Genomic DNA, 23,530 nt, shown 5'->3' on the forward strand with positions numbered 1-23,530 from the left:
TTGTAAGCAGCTCTGAGGTACCAACCGTTTGTTCTCGTGCCAAGAGTGCCGAGGGTGAGAGAAGTTACTCTTTATTCATCTCTGCAAAACATCAAGCCAAATTCTTTTGGACATGACCTGTCTAGTTAATGTCGCTTCCAGCAATTCCCCAAAAATGGTGGCAGGTACAAAAATATCAAACCCTTAAAACCACGAAAGCCCTGTCACCAGAGTGTAATTTCCAGCACCGCTTCCTTAAAACGTATTGACTAATTAAAAAGACTTCATTAATGAAAAAGTGTAGACAAGGTCAGTGGGGTTTTAAGCTTAAAAAAGAAACTTTGTAAAATATTGTAAAAAAATAGCTTTATTCCTTTTTGCAATTCCTATAACTGTAGTGTTATTATATTAATGAACTAATCATTATAAACATTGAAAAGTACACGAGTTGATGACTTACTATATCGTACAAGTATTATTTTATATGCAAGTATATTATATATGTACATAAATAAACAAAGAGCCTTGCTTTAAGGACTAATTATTCTTATACAAGACAGAAATTGAAACAAGGTAAACAAGGGGCATGCATTAAAATACTTGATACAAAATAACATCTGAAAAATATTAATAAATGCAGATATTTGTTATAAGGTAGATATTCCAATTTATTTCAAAGCACCTTCTGAAATTTACGCGTATCTACATCGAAGGCGCACAAGAAAACATCAGCAGGGGCAGCGACTTCTATTTAGCTTATCACAGATTAGAAGCTTTCAGCCTTTGAGGGAGGATTGCACATACTATGAATATATTCAATACAAGGTCATCAGGGTTTCAAATAAATCTTATCAAATATATATTTAGTAGTGATAAATTGAAAACATGGAGAAAATGTATATCAGACGCCATTGCAAATATTAGTAGATCTTAAAGACATTTTATGTTACAACAACCACAGCGTCTAAAAGAGAGAGAGAGAGATGTCCAGAGGAGGACAGAGGAATTTAAAATGTATTTTTGCATAGTTCACATGTTTACCTTGAAATTAATATCTGCGATTATTAGCTTAGCTGAGGAACACATTAGCTGTTGCGCGAATAAGTTCGTTACAGAGGGTACAGTGGCGAGTCTTGGCTCCGCACTCGCTACAGCTGACCACGTGACCACACGGCAGGAAGATCATGCCCACCATGGAGGTTTTGCACGTGCGACACAGACGTCTGGCCTTCAGGCGGGCGTTCTCCTCCCGCAGCCGACGAATTTGGTTTATTTCTTCACTGAGAAACGAAGTGTCTAGAGAAGGACAGAAGGCTTGATTTATACATCCAAAATTATGTCTTCCACCTTCGCTTTGTCCGCCCACTCTGTTTCATTGCTTTGTCATCGTCGTCATCATCGTCGTTATCGCCATGTTTCAGTCCCGACTACGAAAGTCGCTCAGTCCCAAGTCTTCTTATGTCTTTTAACTGTTTGCACATAAAACGTTCTTTTATTTCCATTTTTCTTAATTTATTTCATACATTTAATCTTTCTCTTCCTTTCTTTGGTTCATACATTCCTTCTTTCTCGATCTTTCTTTCGTGTCATTAATTTATTTTATTCATTTTTTTCTTTTATGTTCTATTCATTATTTTTATCGTTTTTTCCTTTTTCACTTGATCTCTTTTTATCTAATTCATTCTTTCTTTTCGCATACCATTTATTTTGTCTTTTTCTCGATTATTTTCTTTACTCGATCATTCCTAGTTTCATTGGTTTTCTTCACTCTTTTATTCTGTGTGTGTGCATACACTCAGACCTAGATTAGCTTAATGAGGAAGAAAGAGAAGGAAAGTAAAGAGACGGAGTGGATGTATAAAGTTGTTCCTCCTTCCACTATATTCTTCCTTACCTCCATCGGTCTGCATGTCTGTGCGACAATCATGCTCCCCATGAACTGAGTCGGACTCACTTCTCTGCTGCAGTTCAACAATTTTTTCAACTAGAGTGTTCGCGTCCATCTCTGAGATATCTACAACACACACGGAGAGTGTTATGTTCACAGGTGCAATACCTAAAACACACACTCACAGTCTCGTGTCATGATGGCAGCCTGGTGCAAAGCTCTATTATTGTCCAGAAAACATTGTTGAGTAAAATATTCCTGATAGCACGTGATTTATTTGCATGAGAGTTTGAAGTGTTTACTGGGCTAAATAAATCATAAAAGACAATGGGACTTTTCATCTGCATTTAGTTTTGAATCTGCTTCTTTTAATATTTTTTAACAGGTACTGGTAGGATCACTTCAACGAGCTTTCGCGGTCCAATAATCTTTGACCCACCTGTTAATTCAACCTCGGTCAAAGCTGTTTCCACGAGGTCGCTAGGAAAGCCCATGTCTCGCATCTTGTCCAAAATGTTTGGGAGTAGACTGCTTGCAGCACTTCCTGTAGAATGTGAAGATGAAACAATGGTGTTGTTTGCATACGATGGTGATGTCCTGTTAGAATTGTCCAGAAGTGTCGGTGATGTCCTGCTGGCACGAGCTGACGAACTCCTATTGGTCGGTGGTGTCAACTGGTTTCCTAGATGAAGAGGAGGCTCTTGTCTCTCATGGGCTGAGTCAACAACCTCATTTCCTGGTATCTCTGCGACCTGCAAATTCATTTGGTATCATTAACACCTCAGAGTTTAAAGAACTTTATATTGGAATCGCAACCAGAACGTATTCTTAAAATGTTTTCTGTTGACAGATTCCAGACGATTTTGAAGTTTAACTGGAAACATCCTATAAAATATTTTAACCCGTTTGCGAATAGCCCCGTTTTGAATTTTTCAAAAGGGCAAAAGTTTGTCTGCCACCACCACATTGTGTGAGTGTTTCTAAAATTGCATGTTTCTCTGTAATTTTTTCTTAAATCTCGTTCTTGACTAGTCAGACCGGTCTAGATCAGCCCTAATATAACAGACAAGCCTATTTTTGGCCATATTATATATATGAATCACCTCAATCTTTTCGAATGGATAGCGAACAAAGTTGGTGTAAAAACAGTGCATTTCCTGTAAATATGACAACGCCCTTGCTCTAGCGTGCAGAATGACATGAAGATTAAAAGTGGTTTGCCAGCAGGAAAAAATTTAGAAATAACAGAATTTAAACGGTGAATTAGTGCTCTCACTAGAAGAAGTTAATGATACATTACTATTCTTGCTGTAACTTTATCGTTCTTATTGTTTTATATTCTTTTATTGCACTTAAAACGACTGGGTTTTTTTTTACGAAGTTCGGTTTCTTTTTATAAATTTAATTGCTGAGATAGAGATTTATTGAAATTTCACACTAATGAATCCAAGTCTTCACAAACTGACTAAAAATATTATGAGGGCGACATCCAGCATAAAAGTTTTGCTCTAATGATGCAGCTGCACAGACGTGTCACACAGACTGACGATCTGATCGCTCTTTCTCTCGTGGTGATGATCATAATGTCCGCCACGAAAACACTGACGATAACGACACTGGCTTTTATTTTGTTGTCGACACCTCATTTTGCCTTCCATGGTACCGACCTGAATTCGTGCAAGGACATTCTCCACAAATCGTCTGCCCCTGGTAGCCAAGGTGAATCCGCAATGGGGGCGCCACCGGATGTGCTCGGATGTGACGTCATCACCAGGCTTCCCAAGATTTCAAGCCAACACCACAGTAGAAGCATCGTATGCAGTCTGGCATAACCTGCAAGAACAAACACATTTATGTTCGTCCGTCAGTGTTTGCTTTTGTTTTTCTTTTAGTTTTTCTCTCTTTTTTTTTTGTTTTTTCTTTGTTTTGTTTCTTTTCTTTTTTTGTTTTTGTTTTTATCTTTTCATTTTGTTTTTTTAAATTTTTTGTTGTATTTTTTCTCTTGTTCTTTTTTCCTTTTCATTTTTTTTTTCTATTAGTGTTTTCTTTTTTTTCATAATTTTTTGTTTTCTCTTTTTTTCCAGTTTTGTTCTTTTTCTTTACTTTTTTCCCTCTCTTTCAGTTTTGTGGTTTTTTCTGTTCTATTTAAGTGAAGGTTTTGAATTAACAATCCCAACTCGTTACCTCACCCTCATCCGTCCAACACAAATGCAGAGCGAAAGGCATATTGTGCGTTTTAAAGTCAATATGTTACCCATAACTAGGTCAAATTTTAAGGAAGTTAATTTTGTAAGTGTGGTGAAAGTGGGGGCTGGAGAGATTTCTATTCAAACAGCAGCTGAGTTTGCATTATCACAACTGCCCCGGGAGTTCACCACATTCGCTGGATTATACCATCAGACTGAAGTACAATATTTAAAACACTAGCTGGCTTTGTGACAACAATGTATGTTATTTTTCTGTCAAAGGCCGTTGACCCATTTTATCACCCTGGAGTAAATTTAAAGCTGATGTGAACATAGGTCTGATGCAGGCGCGTGTTGAAGAGACGTCAGGAGAAATCCATCACTACCATCTTCTTTCCCGCGTGATGGAAAAGCTCAGGTGCCTGGATGAGCGTGTGTTCATCACCAGGTGATGTCACTGACCTGCATAGAAGAATCCCAGCGTGACCAGCGTCTGTGGGTCAAAGAAGTGCGTTAGCGGCCAGTTCCGGTAGGTGGTTAGCCGAGACTGGCAAGTAGAGAATTGCGGGTAGACGGCGATGTCCATGGACAAGACTGGCCTGTAATCCAGATAATCGCCTACGTGTCGCTGTCCTTCTAACCTTCGACCTCCTGCTGTCACGTTGCTGGGATAGGTCCCGATGGTGACTTGTGGGCGCGAAGTTGGGGCAATGGCCGCACAGTCTGTAGCCAGGTCGCTAAAACTGAAACAAGAAGTTCAAGTTTTTGAAGCCTTAAAGACTTTCTTAGTAGACGTTAGCTGGTTTTTTTTCTTTTTACTCTTGCTTTCGAAACAGTAGCCTTAACGGGAACACTTGCACAGGAAACTATAAAAAGTGCTGCTTCTTCCTGTGTGTACTTTAAACTATGCTACCACAGTTGTCAGCAATCATCACAATACTTTTGTTGAATACTTTCGAAAGTTCTCGGTAACTAAGTTAATTTCCGGTGTCAATCGTATTCAGTAAAGTAAGGGGAAACATTTCCATATTCAAGTGATAGTAGAGTCAGAACTGTAAGTGGTTCTTTGTGTATAGGTGACGGTTTGCGCCACCATATTCATATTCTCTAAAAAATTAGGTACCCGTATGTGATGTAGATGGTAATTTTTAATCACAGGCTCAAGGGAATCTGAAACCTGAAACCTTCTCTTTCAAATTGGAACTGGTTAGCCATCTGACTATGGCAGCTCATGGGCAATAGCTAGCATTGAGCAAAAGCCATCGCGCTCAGTAATGAAATAAATAAATAAAGGATAAAATAATGTCAGACATGACAGTCTACCTGCTGTGGTTGTCAGAGGTCCGCCCAGTAGGTAGCGACAAAGGGAGGCTTGTTTCCTGAAAGGACCCGGATGTTGAAGAGACTGACGACAGCAAGCTGCTACTTCGTGCAGAAGCGACATCAGAAGTATACGAGGATGAAATGGAGCTTCCTATTCCAGATGACATAGATGAGAATGTTCCAGAAGAATCTGGAAAAAGAGTCTTCACATGTGGGCACTCTGGGACAACCGTCGGTGGATCTCTGCAGGACTCTCACCTGTGTCCCACCTGCTGCAGGTAACACGGCATGAGAAACAGACCAGTTCGTGCAGGTTGTCGGGGTTTCTGCTGGTGTTGTTGACGTCATAGTAGAATCCTGCCTTAGCCAGAGGGATGCGGAACGCAGTACAAGACGAAGGAAGTGAAGCAAGAGAAGCAAGGCGGCCCAGTTCAGAAGTCAGAGAACTGTTGACCGTTGCCGGAAAGACAGTGTAAACATGGTTGGGCTGCGAGTATTGGCTAAAATCTAGCCTCCAAAACCGACTTAATTCTTTGCTGACTGGAATCTTGTTTATGGGGTCGGAAATACTTTTTACACAAGAAACATTCTTATATTTATTAAAAAGAGATAACGGAACTGCATTTTCATAGTCAATAAATTTGAGACTTTTCTGAAAAAACCTTGAAACAAAAGATTTTACATAGTTATTCCCAAGAAACTGATTTCTCTGTTTACTTTCCATTAAATCAGACTGAAGACACTTGAAACATTCGTCTAAAGTTGATCTTCTAGCTGGAGATGAAAAGTTATACTTCAGCCAATATTTCATCGACTTTTCCTTTCGAAGATGTAGCAAAATTATAAGAACTACAGTTGGTATGCAGTCTTTAAAAGTTAACATTCCTCTGTCTTGGGAATGGAGAACTCCAATCTGGTTACAGTGTGCAAGTGCATGGGTACTAGAAAGGTCCACGTTCCCGCCATCTCTGACTGGACACGTGTTCACTACCTCGTACCTTTCACTCTCGAAGTCAGAGAGGGTGCAGTGGGGTGTGTAATGATGGAAAAGTTTGTTTGAATATGAAAAACGCTGTCGACATTATGTGTGGTCGCTGGCGCCCTCTGCAAATCAAGTGTGTCGAGCAGGACGGTGGCGTTGGGGGAGGGGCCATCGGGGTGGGTTGAGTTTGTGGAAATATCGCTGGTCAATGGTTCCAGAAGGCCTTTGGCTGCTCACGTTTACCAGCTGTGTTGCCATGGGAAGGGGATCAAACAATCTTTTCATGTAGGTTGGCGAGAAATGCACGTGCCCAGTGTTGTCGTTAGTCCTCTTGAAGTCGAGTGTGTTTTCATGCAGTTGGAGTGAGTTCGCAAACTTCGCTGTCGGTAAGGATGGTGATAGTGGTAACATATTTTCGGTGCAGGGTCCTTCCTGGCGAGAAGGACTTACAGCTCGGAGTGACTGACTCATATCTGCCAGGACACGTGACTCAAACATGTCAAAAGCGGGAAAACGAGGACACAGGGGAAAAGCCTTCTTGAAGGTGTCATTTCTATTAACCATATCTGGAAAAATACGCAATCAATCGTTCATTGTATTAGTTTGTAAAGTGATTGTCATCAACATCAGCATATTTATCATCCTCATCTTAATCATGCCAGCTATCGAGACCACAACGCAACGCTACCCTTGCTACTTTTATCTATCACTCATATGTCATGGTCCTTACTTCCCTTGCCATCTCCCACACCACAGTACTAAAGAAAGTTTCATAATCAAATGCTATTTTTCTTTCGAAAATTATTGTCAGCTTATGTATTACTTGGCATGTAGAATGCCAGGTTGACACGCTAGGTTGATGATATGTAGAAATATAAAATCACAGAAAACTAATTTGTAAAGTTTAAGACACACATTTCTCATAAACCTTTCGTTATTGACGTGCAGATACTGCTAGATTATAAAAACTGCCTCGTAAGAAATGTGCAAAATATTACTAGTGGTGAAAAAAAATGACTAAGGTTGCTAGCAAGATCTTGTCTCACAGCTGAGCTGCAGAGCATTCTCACTTAGTTAACTAATTTAACCCTCGATAAAACCCTAGAAGCTGCACATCGGTATTAGGGTAGCAAGATAGTGCTGAAAATAAAAATTTCCCCTCTTACTTTTGAAATTTTGCATTTGATCAAAATGTCGTTCATCAAAGGTCATATTTCTGATTTATTTATTTTTTATTAGTCTCTATACATTTTGCAATCAATTCCTTTCTTCGAGAAGAATTGATTACATAATGAATGTAAACTAATATTTTAATGGCCATTAGTGTTTGTACCTGTGTATAATATACCCGATTATACATGGTGATTAATGGTTTGATGCACACCTACATTTATCTCGTATGTACACATGCATGAGTGAAAGTCTAGTCATGGCATGCTAATTATATTCAGGATATATTTTGTATCATTATGCTGCGCCCCCTTATGAAATTGGTCCATAAGCTTGTATCATTTGAGAATATTTATCGTATTTTCTTGAAGAGAGATACACAGAAAGACAGACAGATAAAGAGAGAAACAGTAAGAAAGTAAGATGTCCTTAATCTACTCGACATTAGTTTGCAGTGTCCGGGCTTTCCCTTTTACGGAAAATCCTTTTGTTTTTGTGATAAACATGCACCAACGTTTGCGGGCTTGTGTAGACATGTTCCAACAAATCAGCTTTTTTGTTATCTGATATCTCAACCTCTACTTTCAAATCAACCATTGTCTTTGTCTTTCAAATATAAACCGTAAAACGCATTAGAAAAACTCACCAGCGAGGCAATGTAATTCATGGAGCTAACATCCGGGGCAGTCTTGTTGTTACTGACCTTATATGTTTTGACAGGATACCTTGATAATACGTGAATTCACTAACATCTCAAACTTTTGAACTAATGTCTATCAGTCTTTCCAGCCTTCTGTCTGTCAGTGAACGAGTTTTAGTAGAACCTGTGTATCAGAAGTCTGATGTGACACTCTGATGACTAGAATGTATAAAGAGTGTTATGTAACAGCTGGATTAGGGCCAAGTTAGCATAAAGCTTCTTTACTGAGTCTGTGACAAATAGTTATTTTTTATTATTATACTTACGTCCATGAATCACTGTACCTTTTATTTGCTTAAATAAACCACTTTCACTTTAAATCTTATGTAAAGTTTATTTTTCTCACCTAATATCGTAAAGAAAAAAGTGATAATAGAAGTGCAATGTCAATCAACATATCATTAAATCGTCTAATACCAACGCATTTTTGAAGGTTAAAGTGATAAAACATGTTGAGAATATGTAAAAGAATCTGCCTCAAAGCTTCCATAAATACTAAGTTGTTTTTGTCAGTAAACATTCATAGATTAAGTTTTGAAAACTAAATAATATTATTATTTATTACTTCACTCATTGGTATTATAATTAATCTACTTGCGGAAGACTATAGAACAGACCTGGGCAAAGCCGGCCCCGGCCCGCCTCCTGTCTCTGACCGGCCCGCCCGCTGGCCCGCCCGCCAGTATATATATATATACAGTATTGGGTAAAACTGAGTTAACTATATTAGTCCGGCCCTCTAAAACCATCCCAATTTCTCATGCGGACCCTTGGGGAAATTAATTGCCCACCCTGCTATAGAAGATAGTCGAATTCAACAGGTGAATAGGATTTTTGAAAACATCCTGTAATGTCAGTATTTCTTCAGAAACTTTCATCTTATTCTCTTACCTGACAAAACGATGTGCAAACCACCTTCTCTCGCGAAAGAACCCGGCATGACGACTAACACTTAGAGAATGTAGATGACACTAGGAGTACCTGCTTACGAATGTTTAAATTCTAACACTCGTGCTGATGTCAAGTGTATATATATATAACTAGGATTAGTAAGCTTCACATTTTTGACATTCTTAAAGGTTAAGTAAGAAATAAGGCTTTCAGTTTTTGGTTTAAGGCTCTATTCTGCTAAATGTCGCTGAATGCCTAATAACTGTAGTACAAAATGAGTCGAGGGCCTAGTCCCACCAGGAAGCTTTACTATCAAGCGGCCATTGCATTAGCAGTCACACTGTTTAGTTAACTGAGGTCAGCTCTAGCTTCTACTGGCTGCATGACAACATACTGTGGATATATATTGCCTTCATTTGAGAGGTTCGTCAGCATAGCCACCTATTCCGTAGGTTAGGAGAAGATCGACCTCTTACAACCATCAATCTGCATTTGTTTGAAATATATCACGATTAAGTCCTACCTTTACCACAAACAATATCGTCATTAAGAGGAACAAAATATTTGTGAAAATATGTCAGCAATGTTTGCTATAAAGTAAACAACTCACCTGCTCCGGCAAAAGCGACTTGAGTGGTCAAACTATCATATAAGTATTCGGCTTTGCGGAGAGTCCCGATTCAGTTAAAATAACTTAAGGGTTTTCCGGTCACATTGCCGTCAGTTGTGCCGTTATTTTCTTTCTGTTTTATATTCAATTGTCTTGCGGCCCTGTGCAGTTGCATAGTTTGAACATGTCTTAGACAACCCTTGCCAGTAAAATGGTATATAATTAGAGTGGTCAGCACAGCAGTCTTCATTTATCTTTACCCTTTAGAAAATTCTCATTTATTAAGGGAGATGTAAAAAAATTCTCTTCGCGGGCGCTCGCGCGCACCCACACGCGCACATGCACATTAATCGGGAAATTGTTTTATGATTTTTGAAATTAATGCTTAGTTAAGATTGTCACTATAGTTATTGAGAAAAGGGCGATCATTTTTTACAGTCGACAGTCTTTGTGTACAGTGATCTCCATTGGTATTGAAGTGTTCTGTTTGATTACTAAGCTCAAGATGTATGGGTGTGTTGGATCTTATGTCGTTAATTAAGTTTTAGGTTGATAAGTAGTTAACTGGCGATTTTACATTCATTTTTTCCATCTCCACCTTGTTCACAAGTGTTTGGTGTTTATATCATGATGTATTTATGAAGAGACGTTATGAAGAAAATGATTTATCTCCTGGTCGAGTCATTACATTACAGTTATCTCCCAAACAACACATTACATCCGGGAAAAGACTGATTTTATTTTATCAGAAATCCCCTCCGGCTGATGTTCCCCTCCCTCTTTAAAGCTGGTAAAGGCCCCAGTGTACATAGAATCAGAAAGGGTTGACAAGACCCTTCACTAAGCACGAAGGTAAACTCACGCTGTCCGGCACGTGATCGCGCCACTCGAACTAAAAGCTCTCCATTGTTTTCTTTTCCGAAAGACGATGACAAGTGATTTAGTAAATTTAACAATTCGTGTTTATCGTTAATCCATTTGCTGCTGTTTAGAAGTTTCACTAGTCTTGTATTGTCATTTCCATAGATGAACTGCAGGAATGGGACAGTCGACATCGTACTTGCATGCAAACTGTGCTCTGCCAAAACGAAGTATGTTTCCAAGATCTTTTTCCGACACCTTTGCTAGCAATGTTTTATCTGAATCTTTTATACTCAAAATGAGGCTTCTAATAATATTATAGTGTCAAGTGATACTGAAACAGCCTGTTAAATGAGGTCATGATGAACGCTGTTGAGTGTATGACAAAGAATATAATTAGCCACAAGAGTGCACGTGCCATCCTTGTGATACATGGTTTGATAAAGAATGTAAAGAAAAGACTAATAAGAGCGTGTCTGAGAAAGCTTAGAAAGAAGAAAAAACATGAAGATAGAATAATTTACAATAGAGAAAGAAAAGCTTATAAAACTCTGCTAGCTGTAAAAGAACAATCACTTTAATCATGTTAAAGTCCTCAAAATATTCACTCAATAAATCAAAGGAATTCTGTGAGGAAATACAGTTTGTAGTGAGGAAATAAGGTGAAGAGGATTGAGTAAAGCACTTACAAACTATATTAAATGGAGGATAGGAAATAAATGCATTTAAATTTAAAATACTATTGTAGATACGGATTAATCTCAGTATTTTGCTAAATGTACAATCACAAACACATATTCAATCACTATTGTTTATCGAAATCATTTTAGTACTGTGAAGTTACTACTGGCGTTTATCATTTTCCTATCACTCTCTTTTGTATCCTCTCTCCCTCTTTCTTTAGCATATGCACACTCATTGACAATATGACAATAGTTACTATTATTTATTCGTTATAAGGGATATTTTTACAGCGAAAATTAAGGCAATACCAATCTTGCTTCATTAAGAGTACACTTAAAATACTTCTCTGTGTGTGTGAGTGAGAGAGAAAGAGAGATAAGCTTTTTAAACGGGAACAGAAAAAAGAAAAGGTGTGAGGAAGAGTGGTTTGCATTCGTTTGCGAGTCAATGTGCATGTCTTATGATCACCGCTTTCGCTTTGATGGTACACATGACTCAAAGGTGATGATAGTCTATAAACTTGGAAAGGTAAGAGAGTTCAACGTGTTTTGATGCCGAGCTATTACCTGATATGAACTCTCTGTTTAGGCATCTCGCACGCGATAAATGGCTTTCCAAACCTCATTGGGCCAAGGGGTGAAGTCCAAAACTGTCCCCCAGTTCTGGCAAGGATATGAAGAAATTGAAATACCTGGTCATAAGGTTGGTAGGAGTCAAATGTGACCAGCAGAATCGAATATAGAAAAGATGCAGGATGCGTTCGCTCCAACAACTAAGTGCAAAGTAAGAGCATCTCTTGTACCTTTGGGTTTCTTTCGTCGTTACATGGCAGACTCTGATTACTTACTGCTCACAGACTTGACAAAGATAGCCAAAGCAAAGATAAATCAGTGGGCTCTACATGTGAAGAAGCTTACCAACAACTAAAAGCTCGCCTACAGTCCTTTCCTGTCTTCTTGACGACCACCAACCGTTTGTGCTACAGACTGGTGCTTCAGATGTAAGACTAGCGAAGAAAGGGAGTGAAGACTGAAACTTGTCTATAACACATGGATTAATTGTTTCATTGACTAGGCGTTGAGAGAAGACTAATAGTAGCATCGCTTAACAGAACTCAGACAGCAAGCTGCTCCTATTCCACGACATTTCTGCAGTGAAAAGAAAGCGCTGTTTCTGTGTAGCGTGGTATATATATATACACACCAATTCACATGATTATTTTCACAGTCTGCTAGCTCGTTCCGTTAAGGTTACACATCTTGACATTCGCCCTTGAACATATCTTTGATGTGCAAGAGTCTTCAAATGCACAGTGTTTCTGTTTATTATTTTAAATCGTTTGAATAGTCTTTACATACTCTTTAAAATCATCTTGATTTACAACTACAAAGGAAAAGTGTGATAATGGCGAATGACCCTCCTCTAATAAAACTAGAGCGATTTGTCACCGTTTACACTATTATAACCAATATCATGAAACTAATACTATATTTTGTACATACCAAACATCATGAAATATATATAGGGACAAAACATGTTCACTGTGATTGCTTAACAAAGAAACACATTAGCTGTGGCGCGAATAAGTTCGTTACAGAGGGTACAGTGGCGAGTCTTGGCTCCGCACTCGGTACAGCTGACCACGTGACCACACGGCAGGAAGATCATGCCGACCATGGAGGTTTTGCACGTGCGACACAGACGTCTGGCCTTCAGACGGGCGTTCTCCTCCCGCAGCCGACGAATCCTTTTCACTTCTTCACTGATGTACGCATCTTCTGGAAAACATACATAGTGTTAGGACATGCATATTACGATTCTGAGAAGCTTGGGAAGATGATCACAATGTTATCACAGGCATGTTACCATTGCTGGTAAGTGTGACTTATTTCATAATAATGCCCTCTTCCTCCTTCATTCCCACTCTACTTCTTGTTTATGTTTTAGTTAATTCAGCAATTGCCTCAGCTAAAATAAAACTGTGGTGTTCATTTCTCCCTACGAGTCTATCAGTTGTTTCGGGACAAGCTAGCCATTCAACACTGTACACTACATTCATCTTAGTCAACTGAGGAAAGCAGGCTGCACAACATGAACAAACAAGTGCTATACCGCCGCCTATGCTAGAGAGAGGGAATGACAGAGGTAGAAAGACCTGCCTCTCCTCTCACACCCACCTCCGTCGGTCTGTATGTCAGGACGCCCAGCGCGTGAGTCGGACTCACTTGTCTGCTGCATTTCAACAATCCTGTCCACCAGGACACTCATGTTCACGTCTGGAAGACCTACAACACACATGATAGTAAGTTATCTACTGATTTGCAAGAAGATTTCTAATTTGCAATGTGTTTGTGTCAGAGCTAGTGTGTGTTCTGAAGGAACTTAACATATTTACAAATATGTGTTATGTTTGTCAGGGCACATAACCCGCGCACATAACGTTTCGTTTATCTAAGCAGAGACTCGTGCAGGTTTTTAATTAAGATGCTGCTAAGTGTTCATCTTGATCCCAGAATCTGAGACTATATGATATCTACATTGTATTTGTCAATGCCTCTTCTATGTTTATTTTCGTGTAGAATAGCTCAATCGGCAGATGTTAAGTCTAAGGAACCTATGACCCACCTGTTGCTTCGATCTCTTCCAAAACCAGGTCCACGAGGTCCTTGGGGAAACCCATTTCTCGAATTTTTTCAAAAATGACAGAGGGTTGACTGACTGCCTCACTTTCTGCAGCACCAGACGAACTCGAAGACGAAACGATGGCACTGTTGGTTTGTGTTGGTGATGTGACGGTGCTGTCAGTGGCATGAGTTGGTGATCTGCTGGCACGAGTTGGAGAGCTCTTGCTGGCATTGCTGACATAAGAAGGGGAACTCTTGCTGGCTTGAGATGTCAGCCGGTTTCTCTCAGGAGGGGAAGGTTCTTGTCTTCCGGGCCCCGAGTCAACGACTTCGGTCCCTGATGACTCTGCGCTCTAAAAATAGATATTGTTACCACTTTAAAAGGAAAGAATCGGAAGGTCACATATTCTCTCTAGACAGAAACATCGTTAAAATTATAAGTCTTTCTTTAGAAAGATTCTAAACTGTTTTATCGCCAATGTTGAAAATTTCTATAAAGCATTCTGACTCTAAACCTTTTTGCTTAAATAGCATGCCTGATCAGTAAGTTATGGCATTGTTTTGACTTTATGTTAACTGCCGCTCTCTGTCTGTATGTGAATGTCTTCTGTATCTGTCCATCAAAGCATGAATTCTGTTACGTGTCCAGGTCACTCCTACCATAAGAGGCAGACTTCAAACTCTTTCTGGCTACTGTCTGAAAAGAAATCATCTCTGAGTCTTTTCATTTTAATGACGCACGAAGCCGATGCTTTGTGCAGATACCAACCACACCCAGAAACGAAGACTGAAAAAAATGACATTAAAAACATTTACCGGCAGGCAAAGAATTTCAAAAGAATGGAGTCTAAAAAAAGAAAAAAAAAAAACTAAATGAAATTCGATAATCAACTCCTTCCACCACTGACACCGAATTCACTATGATGACAGCCATAAAACTGATGAACTGACTGCGATTATCATGATTACGAAAACCATGGATGATACACCGATAATGGCAACGATGAATGTCGCCTTGAGAGTACCTCACGTTGTACTCGTACTTGTACAGAGATAAATAAGTACTGACCTGAATTCGTGCAAGGACATTCTCCACAAATCGTCTGCCCCTGGTAGCCAAGGTAAATCCACAATGGGGGCGCCACCGGATGTGCTCTTCTGTGACGTCATCACCAGGCTCCCAAGATTTCAAGCCAACACCACAGTAGAAACAGCGGATGCAGTCGGCATAACCTGCAAGAATAACGTATGCGATTACTCAATAAATGTCAGTAAGCAAGCAAGCGCGCGCACACACACACACACAGACAACTCCGGTGTTTTTCGCTTTCGATTTTCCTTTTTTCTTTCTTTCAACTGTTTTTCTTTTTTCCAGTTATATTTTTTTTTCATTTGTATTTATAAATATATATATAGGCATATAAGAATGGAAAAGAAAACATTCAAAAATAGAAATCATAAAACGAAAGGCAAAAAAAGTACATCTAACTTTTTTTTTTAATGGAATTTTACTTTATATTTGTTCTGATTTCTATACAGATGGCAGTTTAGGTCATACAGAGGTCATGCTGTCGTCACAGTGAGTAAGCAAAGATGACATCATCAGAATGACAGTACATGTAAGCAAAAATATTTTATTATCATCGTTCTACAATGAACAGAATATTCATATAAGTATGTGAATAGCACTTTGTGGCAGGACGACGTGGTGAAGTGACATCAGCCGAGACAACTCACTGTCAGCTCTATTCCTGGATTGGCATCACGTGAACAAAGTGCCAACGTGTTCGTGTGAGCACCACTAAGGGCCGTAGTCATGAAGCGAGCGTAGGTCGTTGCACAGGGGCAACAGAGATAAATAAACAGGCAATCGTCTTGCCTCGGTGATTACAAATACCCTTGTGCAAAGCACTCCCTGCATTAGCAAAGAAGAGGGGAAGTGTCTTGCCTCCTTAGTTTCATTCATTCATGAGTTCCCTGGCTGGTATCTGTCTCTGGAGGAGCACATGAACAGACGTGGTTGTCAAGGCTCAACACTTGGCCTCTCTTGAATGGGTAGCTATGACAAGGTGTAAACCGCTTTATACTACATTATTCCATCTTTGCCAACGCAGGCAGTGCTTTGCCCAAGGGTAAATCAATATGTGCGGGCTTTGGACGCAATTTAGTAATCACCGAGGCAAGACGATTGCCATTCATAGTTCTCAGTTGCCCCCGGAACAATGATCTACCCTCGCTTTATGACTACGGTCCCACGTGCCGACACTGACCTGCGTAGAAGAATCCCAGTGAGACCAGCGTCCGAGGGTCAAAGAAGTGTGTTGGCGGCCAGCTACGGAACGTGGCTAGCCGTGACTGACTGGTCGAGAACTGCGGGTAGACGGCGATGTCCATAGACATGGTTGGCCGGTCATCCAGATAACCGCCATGACCGTTTGACATTGTAGTGACGCTGGATTGTGTCACGGATGTGCCTGGTAGGTGTGAAGATGGTGCAATGGCAGCACAGTCTGTAGTCAGGTCGCTTTAACAATAAAATGCTCATGTTTCCGAATGTTTTGCAGACAAAGTTTAAAGGATAACACGATTAAAAAATAAGTTTCAATAATTTGGTCTCATTCATCAATAAGGTAGTAGTTCACAGAATCTATGTCGAAAACCTGTTCACATGATACACGTCTGTTAAAGTCGATGTTGTCAACGGCTTTCGGAAGCAGGCGATTTCCAAAATCTCATTTCACAAGAGTATACTCTCTGACTAGGTAATGCCTCATTACCATATACTTCAAGCTCTCTCACTGGCTGCAGCATTCAGTAACGTCAGAGGTTAGAATATTTGTCAATCCACATGTCATGTGATTTTCTCTACAATAATTGAAACTTTACAACACATTTTTGTTACAAACCAATGACAAAATTATTCCGACTTTACTTGCCGGAAATGATGAGCTTAATTTCATGTTTAAATCAGGTTATCTTTGAAAAAAAAGTCATTGCTTTACAAATCGTGTTTAATTTTTTCTCACTCGTGAAAGAGTTGACACAAATGAAGTACAGAAAAACAAACTGGTGAAAAGCGTTGGACGTTAATCGTTTTCCCTGGAATTTACTTACCTATATCAGGGCAGTGTCCTCAAGGAGTGCACTAATCAAGATTTCACAATATTGCATGACACGATATATTTTGGTCTTGCCGATTCGACTAAATTCATGTCTTCGAACAAAAAACAAATAACTCTTTGGCTCTAACAGACTTGTGTAGATGCTGGTGCGTAGGTGTTACTATAAAGCAGTTTTGAAAACCAGTAATGAACAAAATAAAACACAGTCAACCTCGGTATCCAAATTCCTGGAATCCAAATAATCTCTATAATATTTTGTACTTTTTTTTTTTTTTTTTTTGGGGGGGTGGGGGGGATTTTTTCTGATTTCTGAAGCTCTGTTGACTGTGATGCCCATGACTTTAAGCTCAATTGTCGAATTAGGAACAGAGTGCAGTGACCTCTAATGGCCATCTCGAGGATTTTGATGCTAGATGCATCAGAGCGTAATATACGAAAACAAAATATGCAATATCTAAATAGTAGTTAGCCGAACAATTTCCAGAATAAGAAACATTGGATAGCGAGGTTGGACTGTAGCTTCTGATGTCGAAGTAGCAGACATACCTGCTGTCGTATCCAGCGGCCAGCACAGTAGACTGTGAAGAGATGCTGTTTGCGTGAAAAGACCCGGATGTTGAAGAGGCAGGAGACAGCGAGCTGTTACTTTGTTCGGAAGCGACATCAGAATTGTACGAGGATGAAATGGAGCTTCCTATTCCAGATGACATAGATGAAAAAGTTCCAGAAGAATTTGGAAAAAGAGTCTTCACATGTGCGCAATCTGGGGACAACCGTCGGTGGATCTCTGCAGGACTCTCTCCTGTATCCCACCTGCTGCAGGTAACATTGCACGAGAAACAGACCAGTTCGTGCTGGTTGTCGGGGTTTCTGCTGGTGTTGTTGACGTCATAGTAAAACCCTGCCTTGGCCAGGGGGATGCGGTACGCAGTACAAGACGAAGGAAGTGAAGCGAGAGTGCCCAGACGGCCAAGTTCAGAAGTCATCAAACTGTTGACCGTTGCCGGAAAGACCGTATATACACGCCTTGGCTGAGAGAACTGACGAAAATCTAATCTCCAAAACCGACTTAAATCTTTGCTTATTGGAACCTCCTCTATGTTTTCTACGTTTTCCTCGATACATTTTACATAGCACGACAAGTCAGTGTTATCGTTACTGCTACAAGGGGAGAGAATAAGATTTCTGTAGCTCTCGGGTTTCACACGCGTTCGGGAGATTCTTGAAATAAAATATTTCACAAGGTTTATTCGACTGCTTTGTTCCGTTTCATTACAGTCAATCTTATAAGATTTAATAAAATTGTCTATAGTCGGTTTCTTAGGAGACAGAAGAAAAGATTTTATCTTTTCTAATTTTTTCTTTCGAAGGTGTAGCAATACTACTAGAATCCCTAATGTCCGAATGCAGTCTTCCAAATTTAGTTCCTCCATTTCTGGGCAGTAGGAGACCCTGGGATCTGTGTGTAGTATTTATGGACATCCTTACTTGAAATGTCCACGTTCGTGATGTTATCTCTAACTGGACAAGTGTTCATTTCCTCACACAGTTCATTACCGAAATCAACGGGAGTGCTGTGAGGCGTGAACTGGTGTAGCCTGATGGAGGTTGAGGAATTCGCCACGAGGACAAAGACACTGTCACATGGTAATACATACTGTGCTGTAGTAGTCGTCTGACTGATGGATTTATCGGACTCGAAAGTAGCTTTGGGAAAACGATCGTCTGGGAGCATCGTGCTCTGGACATGTCGATGGCTGCTGTTTGCAGAACGTCTATGACTGCTTACATTGATGATCTCCATAGTGAAACCACACCACCTATGCGCGTCGCCTAAAAAATATGAACAAGTTCAATACAGCCGCTGACCTCTTTGTTGTCGGGTGTAGTGAATTGTTGGAGGTAGAGTGTGTCTATAGAAGACACCGCTGGTCGCAGATTTTCTTCGTTGAACGTGAATCTCCTTATCTTCTCTTCCGGCTGAGGGAGATGGGCAGTTGAGAGTAAGAGAATCATGATTACACAAAGGACCCGATGCAGGCTTGTTTCAAGCACGAAGATGAAGATGAAAGTCAACGGTGGGCGTCCAGGTGTCATTTCTTATTTCTTAACCATAGCTGGAAACAAATCATCATCAACATCATGAACAATACATGAATTACGTTTCATCACCACTATCATTTTCTTCATCGTGATTACCAGACTTCGTCTTCGTCCCCTCTACCCCCGCCACCCCTAACCGCCTCCATGGAACTTCCATAAAAAAATATTTAGGAAATATAAAGCAACACAAGGCAGCGAACAGTTTTCAGTTCCCAGTATCACTTCATCCTGACTTTTGCTTATTTCTGTTTGAACAAATAACTATCAACATTTGAAAACTAAGTGCTTAATATGAGGAAAGTACAGCGACAGTTTTGACAGTAACAAGCATCTCAAAACTGCTAAATTACAAAACAGAAAAAGTAGTGTAACTATCATTACCTAGTGAGGATGTCAGGTCTAGCAAAGCTAAAGAAAGCAACGAGGCAGCAGAAGCAAGGGTGTGGACAGAAAAGAAGTTCTTTCAGCTAGGTTTAATGAAGACTCTCGCAACTCGGCTTCAGAAAGAAATGTATCTGAAACATTTGTTGGCAAATATACAATATAGAAAATATACAATATAAAGCACATACCAACGAGTATCGAACATGAAAAATCAGTAAAAGCGGTCTACAGGTCCACAGACTGACTGGAATATATTATCCTGTCATCGTTACTAGCAAGTTTATTTATATCAGATGCGATGTCTGATTTTTTGTTTTGGGTGTTGGTCTTCCCCATTATGCAGAATTTCAATTTTAATAAATAAGCCCTTGTTTGGGCGTTATCCACTACTGAAGTGTTCTAGCAAAGCCTATATTGTTTTGGAGGTCATCAAATACTGACATCAACACTCACGTGATTTCAACAACGCGCCTTTTTCTTGTGTTTGGCCGGGAAAATCTCCAACAAATGTAACCGGTAAGACACTTAAAACTCGCAGACCTTCAAGTATTGATTTCCTTGATTTAGTACATTCTAGAACGTATTGACTCAAAACCTTGATGATAAACAGCTATAGGAAATTAACAAACTCTCTATTTGAATTGTTAATATTCAGTTAGCTCCACAGTCATCTACACTGTGATACACTAATGATTAGAATTTGTTTAAAAATAAAGTAAAGTAATGCAACAGCCGGTTCTAACTGAAGCGGACGAAAATGAACTTAAGCTGCTTCACTGATCACAGGTCTGGTGCGCGCGCGAAAAAGCACAAAAACTGCATATCTCACACGCACACACACACACGTGCACGCGATTTCCATCTCTTCCAGAGCGCATCTACTTTCTGTTTGTCATTTCTTTCCTCCAGCGTCGTGCTTTGCGTAACACCACGTCTTGCTTCACGCAAAATTACTATAAATACAAATAACAATTACGACTGCATGGAAGTGATTGTTTTCCTTTCCAAATAGTATTTATAACATATGTATTTCTTTGTGAATCAATAGTCTATTGTAAAGGGAATAAATAAACTAGAGAACACCGTCTCGGCAAGTTCAGCAATTTAGTCTAATAAGCCTCTTTCCCCCGTCTGCTTACCTACCTATCTGCTTGTCGCAGTTTTCTTTTTATTTTTTTAAATAATAATAACCCCTACCCAAGAACTAAAATTGAATGCAACGGCATCGATACTGTACAAAGTAAACAAACAAGGACTTGTATAACTTTGAGATTTGAACATTTACGTCTTTTAAACAGGTATACATAGTTGCCGACGCTGACATACTACCACCTGTAAAGGATGACTATGTTCTACAGTAGGTAGCACACCAGCTGCATATAAAGGTATATTACCTTTTACCTTTTTGGCCTTTTTAATGCTTTTAAGTTGTCACAGATGCTTAAAGTGGTTGGTTGTAAAAATATCCTTACTCCATTGTTGAAAGATACACTAACGAAACATTCAAATATACTAACGTTTCCAACGCTTGTTTCCTAAAAAATAAAGGAAAGTAAGAATTTGAGTCAATAAAGGAAATCACAATTTAAAAAGACATTTATACTGAAGTTGCCGAGTTTTCATTGTCCAATAAGTTCATATGAAAATCGTTTCCAAACCTGCTTTTCGTATGACATTAACGCGGTATAATTCCGATCAACTTACAGCAGATGTTTATGATGGTGGAACCTTGGGTTACAACGATCACCAAGTACACTGAGCAATCACCTATGTGTCTCTTACAACATATGTGCAAAAGCTTCGTAAGCAAGTCTGGAATTACACCATCCCCTACCAATAACCACGCCATTGTGGATGAAAATGAAACACATTTCTATGAATTTTCTCATTTTCGTTTTCGTTTCTTACAACGAACTAAGCTTTATTATCTGGTCTGTCAGGTTTTTTAGAAGACACCTCATGGAGGCATTAATTAATGAGGGTCTTTGATTTTGTGCAGCTGTGATCGATTATTCAGTAAATGCGTCGGTGGTCATATAACTACCCCAGTTGTATAGCAGCATGGGTATTCACTTCATAAATATAATGTTTCAGGTAAACACTTTTATCATCAGAGATCACTATACGATAACCAGAGGGTTAACCCCAATCACACTCAGAAATTATGGAATGGTTACCATGTGCTTCGCATTTTCCCCGTCGGCGACGCGTTGAGTACACGGTGCCAGTCAAGCCGATACACGACTGCTTCCTCCCAGTAACACTAGTACATTCTATGTCAGTTATGTTGGAGCTAGGTTCGGGTACAATCCATTGTGCCGATAATAATCTGAACCAGGTGATAGGGCCTTTTTTTATATTATTGCATCGGTTCAAATCAGCGGCGGATGTAGATTTCTGTCTGCCTTTAGCAAACCGGAAGATCGGGATATTTCATTTATTTATTTTTTTGCATCGGTTTATTTTAGCAACGGGTGTCGAGTCGTGTACGTGCCATTAATGAACTGGATAATATATAAGGTTTTAGATTGTTGTTGTTGTTTTTTTTGGAGGGAGTGACGTCACAGTTTCTGCAGAACTTCGCTTGCTGGTGCGCAATTATAGTAATGGTCGTCAACTGTTAATCTAAAAAGTTGTACTATTCAAGTAAATACAATAAACAGTATGTCGATCTTTTGCTGAAGCGAAGCGTCCATCCGCTCCAGGGACTACATAAAGCATGTAGTTCCATGTATGCAGTTTATCGACTTCACCTGCCTGCACAGAGCACGTGAATTTCTAACCTGCAGATTTTCATTTTAGAGCGTTTGATTAACGAGACCAAGAAATATATTATCACAAAAATAGCATAAAACGCCATTTTGCCAGCTGACGCAAAACGTGCAAGAACTTCCATAATGACTTCGCTATCCTCACACATATCTTGCATTGACATGATTTTAACTCCGCAAAATAAACAGTCGTAAACATAAACAGCATGGTCAAACTATTTCTCGGAAAGCTGGACTACCAACGACGATCAGTCTTTTTAAAATTTAGTTGTTCTAAAAAAATCGTTAGCCACCCACTTTCATTTTATTTTTCGATCGGCTGTTTGTTGTCTGAGCTCTCTGACGGGGATAATCATGAGGCTCCTTTTATATGCTTACAGCAGACTCGGGCAACGATAATGTCGTCTGCTTGTCATCTGACATTGACTATGTCGGGTGCAAAACTGCGATCAAGGTAACAAAAGAAAGGTATTTTCAACTAAAGAAATAAGCAATATGGCGAGAGCTCACCTTCGGAGGACAAGTCGACAACCCAGATAGGGTGGTTAAACCAAGGAACACATACGTATAGACTCATTCGGAAATTCCCAAACGGTCGTTTTCTTTTCGAAACTTCTTTTGTTTAAATTTTTTTTGTGTTTCAGCTTCTTAGACATCTACAAACAGCAACACCTCTTTGTACGAGGTGTAGCAATAAATATGACAATGCAACATACAAAAAAATTTAAAAAAAAAAATTGCGCACGTGTATGGTACGACTCCAGCATACTTAATTATGGTTTGAAATTAAAGGAAGCTGTTCGATTCAAGAGAACTAGAAAATTAGTAAAACGTTTATAAATTAGTCGTTCAAAGAAATCATTTAACACTTAAATGCAGTAGCAGGGTATCTGAAATTTAAAGGTTAAATCAACTCACATCCCACATATTTAATCCGAAATTGGACAGGCATGCAGTTCGTAAAATTTATGCAATTTAGTGTGTCGTGATCAGTATGTTATTACAGCTTAATGTGGTGCATGCTATGACATGGAGGGAATTGTGAAAATGTTAATGATATTTATTTATGAGAGATGGATTGAGAGAGAAGACTCAGTAATAATGTATGGCCCACACGTCCAGGAGGCGAGCAGGTATATAATAGTAAAATGAAAGCCATGTATGTGATTGCATTAAAATAAACATTTAAGTTATGATAGCAAAATATAACTAAAAGCATTGTGCAATGGGCTTTTTGATGTTGACTACACAC

General features: G+C 39.4%; 2 protein-coding genes and 1 long non-coding RNA gene across 10 annotated transcripts; all 3 read right to left on the minus strand.

Moving 5' to 3' along the window:
* Positions 1 to 328: 328 nt before the first annotated feature.
* On the minus strand, positions 329 to 2,631 carry LOC112566922 (baculoviral IAP repeat-containing protein 7-A-like). The gene is made up of 3 exons (XM_025243351.1): positions 2,307 to 2,631; positions 1,874 to 1,993; positions 329 to 1,275 (listed from the first exon to the last, which is right to left on the minus strand). Exons 1-3 carry the CDS (start codon positions 2,629 to 2,631, stop codon positions 1,049 to 1,051), a joined length of 672 nt encoding a protein of 223 aa, XP_025099136.1. The 3' UTR covers positions 329 to 1,048.
* Positions 2,632 to 3,910: 1,279 nt separating this feature from the next.
* LOC112566264 lies at positions 3,911 to 9,804 on the minus strand. The gene is made up of 3 exons (XR_003099544.1): positions 9,730 to 9,804; positions 5,377 to 6,924; positions 3,911 to 4,796 (listed from the first exon to the last, which is right to left on the minus strand). It is a non-coding gene; the product is annotated as an uncharacterized LOC112566264 (long non-coding RNA).
* A 1,337-nt stretch (positions 9,805 to 11,141) lies between these two features.
* Positions 11,142 to 22,934, minus strand: LOC112566325 (baculoviral IAP repeat-containing protein 3-like). Of its 8 annotated transcripts, none has more exons than XM_025242436.1 (8): positions 22,789 to 22,934; positions 19,505 to 19,638; positions 17,567 to 19,137; positions 16,169 to 16,422; positions 14,968 to 15,131; positions 13,900 to 14,251; positions 13,452 to 13,559; positions 11,142 to 13,052 (listed from the first exon to the last, which is right to left on the minus strand). In XM_025242436.1, exons 3-8 carry the CDS (start codon positions 18,451 to 18,453, stop codon positions 12,826 to 12,828), a joined length of 1,992 nt encoding a protein of 663 aa, XP_025098221.1. In that variant the 5' UTR covers positions 18,454 to 19,137; positions 19,505 to 19,638; positions 22,789 to 22,934; the 3' UTR covers positions 11,142 to 12,825. The 8 variants fall into 8 exon arrangements, with proteins under 8 accessions (XP_025098221.1, XP_025098223.1, XP_025098222.1 ...); XM_025242438.1 differs by lacking the exon at positions 22,789 to 22,934 and adding an exon at positions 21,685 to 22,770; XM_025242437.1 differs by lacking the exon at positions 22,789 to 22,934 and adding an exon at positions 21,212 to 21,647.
* Between the last annotated feature and the right edge of the window lie 596 nt (positions 22,935 to 23,530).

Source organism: Pomacea canaliculata, linkage group LG6, assembly GCF_003073045.1.
Source record: "Pomacea canaliculata isolate SZHN2017 linkage group LG6, ASM307304v1, whole genome shotgun sequence".
NCBI lineage: Eukaryota > Metazoa > Mollusca > Gastropoda > Architaenioglossa > Ampullariidae > Pomacea > Pomacea canaliculata.